A 12960-nucleotide genomic window follows, 5' to 3' on the forward strand; every position below is an offset into this window, starting at 1 on the left:
GTTACCGGCTACGGTTTTTTGGATCCGCGGATGGTCCGGCAAGACTGGGCATTCCGTATTGGCGGCTTCTGTGCTTGGAGCCAACCAAGACAAAAAATGGTAGACAGACTTCCCAGGATTATCATTTGTGCAGTGGATGTCGGACTCTTAGCAATTGACAAGTGTTTAATGGAATTCAACCTGCCGAACTTGTTTATTCTCCATATCCTGTAGTGATCTGTACTGGACAAATATAAAGATAGGGTTATGCATGTCTTGCTTTCCTGACCCTGTAACAATGCCTAAGGACAGACGCAGAAAGTATATTGTATCGAAAGCAGCACATCTTCCAGAGTAGCAAGTATATTATGGATGTATTAAATGCCCTGCTGCATTCAATTGACTCTCTTAGTTACTGCTTCTCTACGGAAAGAATCCTAGCATCACACGCCGGATCGCCAGCACAGCAGGGCAAATCGGTGTCAACCCCTTTACGTCCCGTCAATACAGGCACCAAGATATCCTCCAAAGACTGTTCCCCTACCGTATCCTTCTTCGACTTCTTCCCGAGCAACTTCTGCTGAGCGCTGGGGATTTCGATAACATCGGGTAACGGATTTTGGTCAGGGGCTGCGAATTCCATTCGAGCAGGAATGCTATACCACGCGTTCTGAGAGTAGTATTTCATCCAAAGGGTACGCGAAAGAGCGAAAAGAGCTTTAAAATCAGCAAAATCCAAGTCTCTAGGACAGATCCCGTCAGGGTTCGAGTGGCATAATGACTCTAGACAGGCACGAACAATGTGGATCCAGAAGCATGCTCGTGTTTTGGAGTATGGCGGGATATCGATATCCATCGCCCGCTGGCGGATGGTGGTTGATTGAAGAATGGAAAGTGCTTGTGGTATGATATCGCTGTCTTCGGATACTGAGGCTGATATTTGTTTGTGCTGCATCACAAGAAACGCGAATTGAAGGAGACGATCGGACTCTTCATCGAGGATTGACTGGCTATCACCTGTTTTTGCTTTCTTCATAGGCAAGGGATTTGGATTGGAGATGGCTTCTGTTTGAACCCCCTGGCGACTATGCTCCTGATCAGACCCTGTGTCCGATGGCAGCTCATAATAAAGCTGGTCCAATATTTCCCAGACACCCTCTCCAGTTTTTGCGCTAATTCTATGATATAGGATTCTCCAAGATATCTGATTCTGATACCTCGCTAGCTCCTCTCCATATATCTTGGCCAGGTACTGGGCAAGGTCCCCGGCCTTTTCAGGGGTCAACAAGTCCTGCTTATTTGGAACAATATAGAGGAATCTGCATCCATTTTCGAGCATAAGCCCGACCCACAAATGAAGATTCGGAGTGCGATCATCACAGCCGTCCAACCGCGGGTCGCAATTATGAACGTACAAAACTGCCTCCGTATTGTGGATGAAGTGCTTCAGCAGCGGCTTGGCGATGTCCGAGCCGACTGGGATTGTTAGCGAACCTGCTGAGAACCCGCGGATTCGGACATACGAGTGACATTCCAGACAGACCAGAAACATTTAGGTGGATAGTCGAATGTCTCGACTTCGAAACCCGTCATTATCCGAGGATGTTGCTGGGTGAATTTGTTCTCTTTCCACTGGTATAACAAGGTGCTCTTCCCTGATTCTGTGTCTCCCGCTAGGATGATCTTGTGCTCAAGAGGCTTGAAGGCCCGGAAGGCCCAATTTACGTAGCCTCGAAATTTGTTGACCATGTTCCATGCGGTCGAGGATACATCGGAAGACATGAAAGACGATGATGTGTTCTTCTGCCTTGAGTCTCGTATTCATAATCACCTGACCTTACGCATTTCTCAGCCACTTTCTTTCCTCTCTAAGCCCTGAACCGACATTCAGAGCATTGTGCAATCAGAAAACCGGCGGGTTTGCTGTGTTTCTGCTTAGTAACTGTTCTCTATGAGGTGGAGAATAGAGAGGAAATACGAATTTATGTCAAGTGATAACTGTAGATCCCATATATAACCACGTCACTGTTCTACACATCTCAATCTCAATTCTACCCCATAATAATTCTCTTTTCTTCGGGTCTCGTCTTGTGCGTGCGTTCGTCGTTGCTGCACGCCAGGTCATGGTTTTCCCCGGAACCGTGGTGGTTGTGTACGCACCGTGAGTGCGTGTACATTGTTGGTGCGTATAGCCAAGGGTCGCGTGTGGTTACCCATGGTTTCTCCAGGAGTCGTGGCTATGGTGTATACACTTTTCCAGCGTACCCCTTCGCATGGTGTATAGCCCTCTTGTGTATGTCCTTGGATAGTCTCATGGTGTCTTCCCAGATGTGAGTGTGCACAGGCCATGGGTACGCACTGGCTGTGCGTACGCTGCTGAGCTCTGCCTTGCGTTTCAGCCTTGTCTGCTTATGACCTGGAGGGGTTCATAACAATAGGACTTAATTCTATTATTAATAAGACTAATCCTTTAGTTACTATAGCTCCTTAATTAAGAAGATATATAATAGCTATAGTCTAGCTAGTCTTAATAGCAATGTAAAAAGCTAGAACTAATAAAAAGGAAGATATTTTACTCAAAAAGTTAATATTATTATTAGAACTTGCTTCCACTAACTTATTTAGCCTGGTATTCTAGTATGCCCCAAAATCTATTAGCAATTCCATGCTAAAACCTCTGCGTTGATTTTTCTTGGGGAAGATAACTTTCCAATACAGAATAAACGCGGGGATGCACTGTTGATAAGGATGCAGGGCAAAGGCATGTGGTGAAGTGACTTTGGAGTTGTCGATCCTCGGACGATCGTGGGCGATGGACGCTGAGATGGCGAGAGTGTCGACTCTTTATCAGAAGAACTTACCTGGCAGTAAGGACCAAATTCCACACAATCAAATCAGATCTATCGTCTCGACTTTTGTAAAGACATAGACCTCAGTTCTCAGAAAAGTATATCTCAGCCTGATGAATATTCTAGGTATATTTTGTATATATCATCGCGGGTGAATGGCGCTGTTTATGCTTTTCGACCATGTTGGCGGCATGGCTCATTCAATCACTTAGGATTATATTATAAGATAAATAAAACAAGTCACTTAGAAACAAACATAGAGAACATTAATGCTTCTTAATAGAACCGGCTGTCAGGCCGGTATCTGCGCGGCGAACCCTGCTGGGACGTCAATATTACCCAGAATCCCAGCAGCAAATGTTGAAAAACACTTGCATTCGCACCTCTTTTACTAATAACTGACCTTCGCCACACCATCAACGACCACATTTACATCCCCAATGCAGCTCATCGCACATGTCACTGCAAGATGACACACGAGCCAGATATTGAGCGTACATGCACGATCATCTCCTGATCTGGCTGGACAGCCGAGCCGGTCCGAGGGTATTCCAGCACACGGCGGGCGTATTAGCTACGGAACGCGATGCCCTCGAAAGAGGATAGGAAGTGGAGCCGCTAGATATCGAGGCGGACATTCTAGACTGTCTGGGAAGAGTCGAAGTTCTGAGTATATCCAATGCGCACATACTCATGCACGCAATCCATAAAACAGAAGTAAACTATAAAATGAAATCAACATTAATACCGCTCACGTCTATTAATATTAACAGGCATCTATATAAATCAACAACCATGTTTACCACCACATTGCGCCATTAGCATATCCAAATCAACTCCAGTGCGTGCATGCAATTATGGTAGATGTGAGGTGTGTGTAGCGAGGTAAGCAAGCGAGTGTAAAACGGGGAGGAAAGTGAGAGCCATTAATCAGATCAAGGTTTCGCAAGCTGTTCCTTGCGGAAGAAAAGCAAGAACCCAGCACAAACCAGTAATTGGCAGAACAGGGCGACCCAAAACCAGGCGTTCGAGATACTCGCAACGCCCTGGGTCACATCCGGGCTAATCGGGCCCGGTCCCACATTGTTGGGCGCGAAGGCGCGGGCGCAGATGGTTGCTATTGACCCGATGATTTGGGACACGATGAGTGTGAAGCACATGTGCATCCGGGTGAGAGTCTGCAGGAGGATAATTCCGAATCCGAGGCCTTGGATGCTGTCTAACACGCCGAGCCAGAGCCACAGGCCGCGGGAGACGAGCGCGCCGCCGGTGTACCCCCCTGCTACCCAGGGGAGGTAGTAACCTATCCCGCTCACACCCCACCAGATTTGGATGAATCTTGGTGCGCCGAGACCGCATGCGAAGACTGGTAGGAACCACGAGTGCTGCTTTGAGAACTGGGAGACGAGGTACAGGAAGAAGCACCACAGCACACCGAAGAAGAAGACGCACAGAATCACAATTTGCCACTTGGCTGCGTGCGCAGACGTCCACAGGAAACTCCAGTTCCGACCGTACGGCGCAGACAGGAAGAAGTTCTGCAGGATGACCGCGACAAAGTTCCACAGCACGATCTTGCGGCGGAAGAGGGAGCGGTAGAACGAGGGGACTTTGCCGGGGGTTTGGCGGTAGTAGTTTGGGAGACCGAAGATCAACAGCAACCCAATCCCCCAGAGAAACATGGCGATCGGGTAACAGATGGCGCTCATCTTCCAGGTGTTGGAGATTTGGTTGTCCGCGGTCAAGAGACCCTCGCTGGAGGCCTGGGTGAGGGTGGAACCCCAGTACCAGAGCGCAATGACATAGACCTGCTGGATCCCTTGGATGACACAGGCGCGGAAAATCCACTTCTTCACGGGGGCACCACCCTCGTCACCAAAGTTTAATGCGAAGAAGATGGAGCCGCTGGAGGAGGCGGCGGCGTAGAACCCACTTCCGACGTTTTGAATCCAGCCACGGGTGAAGGAGTCGGCCTCGAAGTGTGCAGAGCCAATAAAGAGGAATGCAATGCCGTACAGGAACCAGGGGGTAGAAAGACAGACGACGGACTTGAAGTACCGGAATGCAAGCCACCAACAGGCCGAGGTAATCGCATAAGTCGTGGCAATCCCATACAGCTTTTCAGCGGTTTGACCGACTTCGCCGGTAAGCAGGGTAATTTGGTACGAGTTGGCCGCGATGATCTGACCGAGCGCGAGGAAGATAGTATAGACAGGCCAATCGCCAATCTTGACCTGCATCCACTTCTTCAATCCAGCAGGCGGAACATAGTCCTTCCCAAGCAGGAACTCGTCGTCATCCGTGTCCGGTTGAGAGTGCGAGCCTTGTCGACTGTTTGCCTCATTGATATATAGCGACTCCTCGGGGGAGTGATTGTGCTTGTCCCGGAAGACCGAAGGAGTCAGCGGCTTGGTGCGGCCGAGACGCGCATCGCGGAACTTGTCGAACCATTCCCGCTCAGACTTGATGAGGAACTCCTCGATGCAGAGTTGGGACTCGGAGTTGGACCCATTGAGCTTCTCGAGTTGTTTCTCAAAGTGCCCATAGTACTCGCCGTTGCTATCCGTGAAGAACGGGTCCACCTTTTGCAGCTTAAAGTCCGTCTTCCCGCCGACAACCGTGTCTAGAGACAAAACGGAGGCGCTGCTAAGTCGGTTCCCCTCAGCAGCAAAAGACTTCGGCACCGGAAGCAGATGCTGGTCGGCTGTGGGTGGCGTCCGAGGGCTGCTCGGGGGAAGACCTGGGAGGGGCGACAGGGGAGGCTGCAGGGAGTCCTGGCTATTGCGACGAGAATAGGACACGACACGAGCCCCGGCCCCAGAATGGCGGGCGACTTGAACATGTCTGCTTTGCTCGATCTGGGCGGGTGTAAGAGTGTAGTGGTCGTCCTCGGAATAGCTGAGGCTGGACTCGCTGTCGCTGTTGTCGTCGCCGTCTGTGTCGCGCTCCGATTCCTCGTTGATAGTCCCACCAGCCTTCCTCGCACCACTGCGATCACGGCGAGATCGATGGCCAGGGCCCGATCGGACACCCAGAGAAAGTGAGCGCTGGAGACCGGCAGGCTTGGTATTCTCGTCAGGGTTCTGGTCGGGACGGTAGACGTTCTTGTTCGGGTGGCCAAAGTCGCTCAACCGGTTTAGATTCGAGTAGCTGCTATCGCGAGAGATGGCATGCGGCGGCATCGGGCTCATTGGCATGCCATCCGCAGGGGACATGAGCGGGCTCGTCGGTCTCGTCGTGGGCGTGAGCACCCCGCTGGGCGTCGCCGGTCCGGGAGAAATCAACGGCGTCATCGGTCGTCCGTGGCCTTTCGCGATTTCCTTGTTGTGCACTTGGATTGCAGTCGACTGCAAGATCTCCAGATCCTCGACCCACTGCGCGACAGGGAACCGTTGCTTGGCCGAGCGAGCGCGCATCATGGCACGAGTCGGCGTCTTGGAGCTCAGCGCGGCGTCAATTGCGAGCTTGAACTGTTGCAGCAGATGCGACGTTGAGACCGATTCCACGGTGTACCACCAACCAGGCATTTGACCAAGGCCACCGACTCTGGCGCCAATCCCGAGCGCACCCTTCCGACCAAACTCGACGGCGACAAGACCGAAGGGCTCATCCCGGGAGGGGATAAGGGCGAATTCCGCACCAGAGAAGATATAAGGAGGCAAAGCAGTGAACTCCGGGCGCGAGAAGACGCGGCTAGGGTAAACCTTCATCATGCGATCGAGCTTCAGCGCCGCGAAGCGACCATAGAGATCAATCACAGGCCCAACACAGATAAGCTGCACATTAGGGCGGGCCTCAAGAACAGCAGGCATGACATCGGCAATCAGATCAACACCCTTCTGCATGGACCAGCGACCGACAAAAACAAGCAGATCCGCATCAGGATTCTGCTCCAGACCAGCCCATTCCTGCGCTTGACGCTTAAGTTCAGCACGGCCTGCTTCGAAGTCGGGATCAACCTTGATGTCGTCGTCCGTAGGTCTCTCGCCCTTGGTCCATTCACCAACATCAGAGGGGTCAGGATTAGGCAGGTTGCCGACCTTGCGCAGACCCCAGAAGATCGGGTACCGCGCGTATGAACGCTTTCCATATTTCTTAGAGACACCAACGGCGCCAAATCCCTGCTGGTGAATGCGGAGGTAACTAGCTCCGGAATGGAGGAGGTTGAACACTTCGCCAAATTGGACGTACGAGCGGACGGTCTCAATATCGAGGTTGAAGACTGAGCAGACTTCCTCTTTCTCCTTTTGCGTGCGCATAGGCCAGAGACCTTGGAATTCGGCGTTGTGGAGGGATAGGCAGGCGGGGATGGTCTCGGGGAGGAGGTAGAGGGGTGCGACAGAGCCGTGGTAGTCGTTGATGTGGTAGATATCCGGTTGGAAACGCTTGATTGCAGCAGCAATACACTGGTTCCATGCAGAATAATAGACGGCGCTATCCAGGTCATCCATGCGGGCTGGGTAGGGCTCGGACTTTGTTTGCTGGCGGAACACGGGCGCATCGAGGAGGACATAGAGAATGTTGTTCAGGACATGAGTCTGCACTTGGATCTGGTACGGGTTTCCCAGAATCGTGACCTCCATGGGTTCCGCGGGGGTATCGACCGGGTACTCGACGCCGCCGACGCAGGGCACCACCCAGATGAGGTCCTGATGGTGGAGCGTTTTGCCCATCAATTGAGCCATGACACCAAGACCACCAATCTTAATCTTGATGGCCCAATCCTCGATATCGTACTCCATCGTCGCAATGAGAACACGGCGGCGCTTCTCGGTACCTGCCAGCGCGGTTTTACTCTGCATGAAGCCAGACTTGGACTTGCCAGCGAGACGAGCAAGAGGATTCACCGATCCACCCTTGTCCGCGCGCATTTGCTTCAGTTTCCGACGGAGGACCAGCGGAATCATGCCCTGCGTCTCGGAGACACCGACCTGGTTGAACTTCACCTTGTAGAACGACTTCATAAAGACATAAACGCACACAGCACCACTAAGCAGCGGGACAATCCAGAACAGGACGAACATAGCGATCTGGCTCGTCTGGTGGCCAACCGGGATCAACTCATAACGCAGCGTCGCATCGTTGATATAGAACCTCCAAGCGATGTATGGCGAGGGCGGATGCTCACTGATGTTAAGCAGGGTCGGCGAAAGCGAAGAAGGCGGCAAGCGATCGAGGACCTTATCACCATCCGCATCACCAAGGACATAGCTCTGATCCGGCTGTCCATCCGGATTAATGCCCCAGACATTAAATTGACCAACGGCCGGCCACTCAGAGGTAAAGTGGTACTTCCAGTACCCGTCCCCGGTGTCGAGCGCGATATCATTGCGGAGACCCTTGTCAAAACCATACTGGTTGTACGGACCGTTGAAGAAGAGGTGAGGGAATCGCCGCGACACTTTGTGGTTCCAGCCGAGATCGCCTTCTTGCACGTAGTTGGAAGATCCAGTAAGGCCACTCCAGTACTCGACCCGGACGTGGTGGCCGTCCCACTCCTGTTGCTTGGTCCCGGACCACTCGAGCTCCTCGATGGTGTCATTACCACCGGTGTACGTCTTCCAGGATGAGAATGAGGAGCCCCAGTTCGTCGAGTACCGCCATTTATCGGCACCCGCCGCGTGGTGCTGGATGAAGAGTGTACCATTCTCAGAGTCGTGGAGCAAGGAACTGGAGTAGTTGGCGGAGTGGAAGACCATCGGGTTATCGACCTGTCCGATCCGGAAGAGGAAGTGGTCGACTGCATTTGTGAAGTCGTCCTGGTCTTCGTTGGTCGCGTTCTTGACGGTCATCTTGTGGATCCCGTTGTAGATGCCCGCGACGTCGGCGGACCACTGCCATTTGCCGGGGATAGCGCCCGTGTAGTTCCTGGCCCAGTACTCGATACTGTCATCGATCTCAGTGCAGTCGACGCTGTCTACGTTGATTGAAGGCAGCTTTTTTGCTTCGGTGGAAGACTCGAAGGTGATTGCGTTCGTCACAGACTCGCAGTGCATGGGTTCCGAGAATTGCAGAGTAATGCGCAGGGTCTCTGAGGCATCCGGCGCGACGGTAGAGAGAATCGGTGTATCGTGTCCGGCCGCTTCATCGTCGCCCAGCTGGAACTTGGTGATCATGGGCCTGGGACCCTTGAACTTGTCGCTGCGCACATAAGCGCGGAATTCATACCGGGTCAGCGTCATGTTGGTCAAACACCCATTGACCGTGGTCGAGCCATTGTATCCCAGGTGCACCGGCCCATCGATCAGGGTATGCTCGTTATAAGGATAGAAGAGATTTCGAACCTTCGTGCCAGAAGGGAACGGCGAGATCAGCGCGGTATCGTTATCCGTGCAATCGAAGGTGTACTCCATCGTGCGGTTGACATTCTGATAGACCAGCCACACCATCTGGTTGGCGTCGTCGTCGCCCAAGTCCTGCACGGCGGGATTTCGATCGCGACCAACCGACCACATGCCCGTTTCGGTCTCCGTGCCGTTCGAACCGGGGTAGTAGACGGGTTCGGTGTAATTGGAAAGCGCATTCAGCAAGTATCCATCGTTGAGCATGGAGTACTGCTCGCGGACTTCGAACATGCGCTTGTAGATGTTGCGCACCACGTGGGCTGGGTTGCGGTGGTCGTAGGTGACTGTATCATCGTGGCAACCTTCCAAGGCGTGGGTGATGGGCCACTCGTAGTACTGAGATGAGTTCAACGCGAAGCAGCCGTGAGTTTTCCATGCGGTGGCGGGAGACATCGCCTGACGTCCATAGATATAATTTGAAGCCAATGCATCAAGAACATAGAACGCCTGTTCTTCACCCCAGAGCATCAGCGGGATCCCCGGCAGCATGAGCGTCGTGATGAACGAACCCAGCAACTGGCGCTCAACACCCCATTCGATAGCAGGCCACCGGAAGACATCCTGATTGGTCACACCATACATATGGCGCGGATCGAACTTGCCGGTGTTCGCATTAATCAGATCGTTCGTACTGGTCATGTTTTGCCAGGCGGGAACAAAATCGACTGGGACATCAAACCCAGCAGCCAGTTGACCATCCATACCCAAGAACCGCGTCAGCGCACGATAGGTCGAGTAATGGAACGCACCAGCATCAATAGCCTCATGCCCAACCTCCCGGAGGAAATGCTGCGGATCGGACTCGTTCGTGAGTTTCATCGCGTCCATGGGGTCCGGGATATACTGGTTGGCCTGGCGACCTCGACCCAAGTAAATCGATCCAAACTGATTACCACCCGTGATTTCACCAGAGATAAAAAAGTTCGTCTTTCCAACTTTACGTGCACACTCACGGTACGCCATGGAGAGCTCAGAGAGTGCCTCCACGGTCGACTGCGTTGCCTTATCGTACCGAAACCCATCAATATCAAACGTGGTAATCATCATGCACGAGTGCCGAATCAAGCGCTCGCGCACCGGAGGATGCCACTCCCTCAATCGATCCTGCACGGACGCGAACTTGGCCAATTGACGCTTCCAGTCGGGGAACACGCCAAAGGCTTCAATGTCGCCGTATTGATCGAAGTCGCTGTTGTAGCACCCGACCAGCCCAGCAGTCAGGGATTGGTTGACGGGGTATCCGTCTTCATACCAGAAGCGAGGGTAGTCGCAGGTGGCATTATACTCGTTGCCAATGTCGAAGTCAACATAGCGTCTGTCGGACTTCCAGAGGGCACGGTGCTCTTTTTCCAAGAACGGGGTGGTTGTGTTGAGGTGGCCTTCGAAGCCAATAAGATCACCCATACTATTTTGATATATATGGTCAGTGGAAACTCCGCGAGATTCAATGGCACTGGTAGCACTCACGTAGCAATTGTATTGTCGAAGATCACGTACATCCCGCGCTTATGGATCTCCGTAATGGCATTACGCCACTCCTGGATGGTTCCAAAGTGTTGGTCGAGCAGCGTGGTATCGAGCACGGAATACCCATCTGATCCCCAAGGCTGGTTCATCAAGATCGTCCCTGCGAGGTAGATGCCCTTGACATCGTCAGCATCCCTGTATCCCTGATTTACCCGACGAGGAGGTGGACTACCTTAATCCCCATGCCTTGCAAATAATCCAACGAGTCCACCAACCCCTTCACATCCCCGCCGTGCCTCATCTGATTCGAATTCAGATCATGCTCGAACTGCGTCCCATTGATATTATCGTTCGTGGGATCACCATTCACAAAGCGGTCCATGAACAAGGTGTAGAACGGGAACCGCCAGTTCTCCGGCGAGGGGAAATAATCGCCGTCATGGTCCGGCCACTCACCCCAGTAGTCAGCGGGGTTAGTTGCGGTCTTATTCTGGTTCGTGTTGTAATCAACCAGATCGGGGTCGTACGGCCATCCTGCTGCTATTATCGAGAGCAGCGCGATGATGGCGCCGGACGTGAGTCGCATCCCGTTGGGTGGGAGGAGGCTATATGATATAATAGGAGACGAGGAGAGAGGTGTAGAGTCGATCACCGACGATCAGGGACTCTGTGCAAGAGGCCTTCTCGCCTGGCGGGCGGTGGTGCTTGCTGGCAGGTCAAGTCATGGAACAGCAGAATGGATATCACGTGCAAGCTTTATCAGGACGATCAGATGTACTGGGATAGACTGTTCAGGGTCAGTACCCGTACGTCGGTGGTGGGAGGAGGTAAGAGGTGGAAAGCCAGGAGCGAGGAGATGCAGAGGAGAGAGGTTGGTCCTGAGTCCTCGGACGAACACTGAACCAGGAAACCGGGTTAGGCGCAGTAGTTGGGGGGAGACAACGAAAGCCTGGCCTGACAGAAATGGAGGAAGAAGAATGGGTGTGGAATGAGTGAGAAGGCGAAAAGTTGATCGAACCAGGGGACGAAAGCCTGCGTCTGGGTGTGATAAGGCTTACATACAACAATCAAGAGCCTCGCAGTTTGAATCCAATGAAACGCCGGATAGGAATGGTTGCTAATTATAACAGCAAGACTACATGTGCAAGCCCACCTTGATAACTGTGCTCTTCAGCTAGGCTAGCTAAGCGACCTTATTGCCCAATGTGTGCTGGCCTGGTGCGAAGAGGATCCCAAGTTCCTGGCACGGTTGGCCACGGTAGTGAATGAATGGGGCCGGCTGTGCTGCAGTGTCTCCATTTGGGCGGCCGAGAAGTTCACTGCGGCTCCTGCGGCCTCTTGCGTTGGGTATTTTCATTTCACTGCAAACTGCCATATCTGCCCCCTAACCCTAAGTGGTTGGAATGGCGACCGATGTGCTATCGAGAACTACCTGGAAATCCCTGAATTTCCTAGCCGGGTGCTCCTTTCACTGGCGGTTATTTACCCAGGATTGTTACCTTGAGAGCCGCCTTGTACCGTTGTTTGTGTGCTCGTTCTTTGGTGATTTGTGGTTGGTTCCGCGATGACCAGATAAGCAGGCATAACATGGCGTATTAATGACGTCCATCACCCAGGCCAGGCTGCAGGTGGCGCGACTAGAGGCTCGAATACGAGGGCAGGATGTCTCAGAGCAACCTGTCCTCGCATGAAGCGCGGTCCGCTGTGAAAGTAAGAAGTGTGGATTCTGTTGTAAGACATTGCCAACAATGGAGGGTCTGTTACAAACTAACAGCTCTGGACAACTGAAGTGAGCCAGCGAGCAATTTGCCTCAGCGTCTTTGGTTCCGGTTGATCTAGGATTCTTTGGTTCGGGTTAGGGTCCGTTTTCAGTGAGACCTTGGGTATGTCGATGTGGGCCGGCTCTCGACCGCCGTTCGGTCCGGCTTCGGGTTGGTGAGGCTCCCACCTATTTCTCGCGACCACATGGAACTGGTGTCACAAAGTAATAAGGCATTTGGGGTGAAATAATATAAAGCTCATCATTAGCAGCAAGAGATCGGTGCGGCTGTGCGTTGATAGGGTTGAGTCACCACCGACACACGCACAGACGGTGTTGAGCGGATACTGTCGAGATGGGACGAGGCAACAGAGATTGAATTTTTACGGCGAATATATCCTATTCAAATTTCGGAGAGGCTGCAGCGGCTGAACTTTGCAGCAGAGTGGGCATGTCCGACCCTCTCGGAGCCCTGGAACCGGCTTCTGGTGCCTGGCCGGCCGCAGCCTCAAATCTCAATATTTCGGTGAAACTTTGAGTTTGCAAAAAGACGACTTTCTGT

The 12960-nt window shown here is 52.7% G+C and overlaps 2 protein-coding genes across 2 annotated transcripts; both read right to left on the reverse strand.

The window, feature by feature from the left end:
- Positions 1-348: 348 nt before the first annotated feature.
- Positions 349-1759, reverse strand: BJX67DRAFT_342250 (P-loop containing nucleoside triphosphate hydrolase protein). The gene is made up of 2 exons (XM_071028007.1): positions 1503-1759; positions 349-1455 (listed from the first exon to the last, which is right to left on the reverse strand). Exons 1-2 carry the CDS (start codon positions 1726-1728, stop codon positions 392-394), a joined length of 1290 nt encoding a protein of 429 aa, XP_070890424.1. The 5' UTR covers positions 1729-1759; the 3' UTR covers positions 349-391.
- A 1884-nt stretch (positions 1760-3643) lies between these two features.
- BJX67DRAFT_161493 (uncharacterized protein) lies at positions 3644-11523 on the reverse strand. Its single transcript, XM_071024956.1, has 3 exons — positions 10872-11523; positions 10640-10815; positions 3644-10577 (listed from the first exon to the last, which is right to left on the reverse strand). Exons 1-3 carry the CDS (start codon positions 11223-11225, stop codon positions 3764-3766), a joined length of 7344 nt encoding a protein of 2447 aa, XP_070890425.1. The 5' UTR covers positions 11226-11523; the 3' UTR covers positions 3644-3763.
- Positions 11524-12960: the final 1437 nt, after the last annotated feature.

This window comes from Aspergillus lucknowensis (assembly GCF_044049455.1).
Source record: "Aspergillus lucknowensis strain CBS 449.75 chromosome Unknown BJX67scaffold_3, whole genome shotgun sequence".
NCBI classification, from domain to species: domain Eukaryota; kingdom Fungi; phylum Ascomycota; class Eurotiomycetes; order Eurotiales; family Aspergillaceae; genus Aspergillus; species Aspergillus lucknowensis.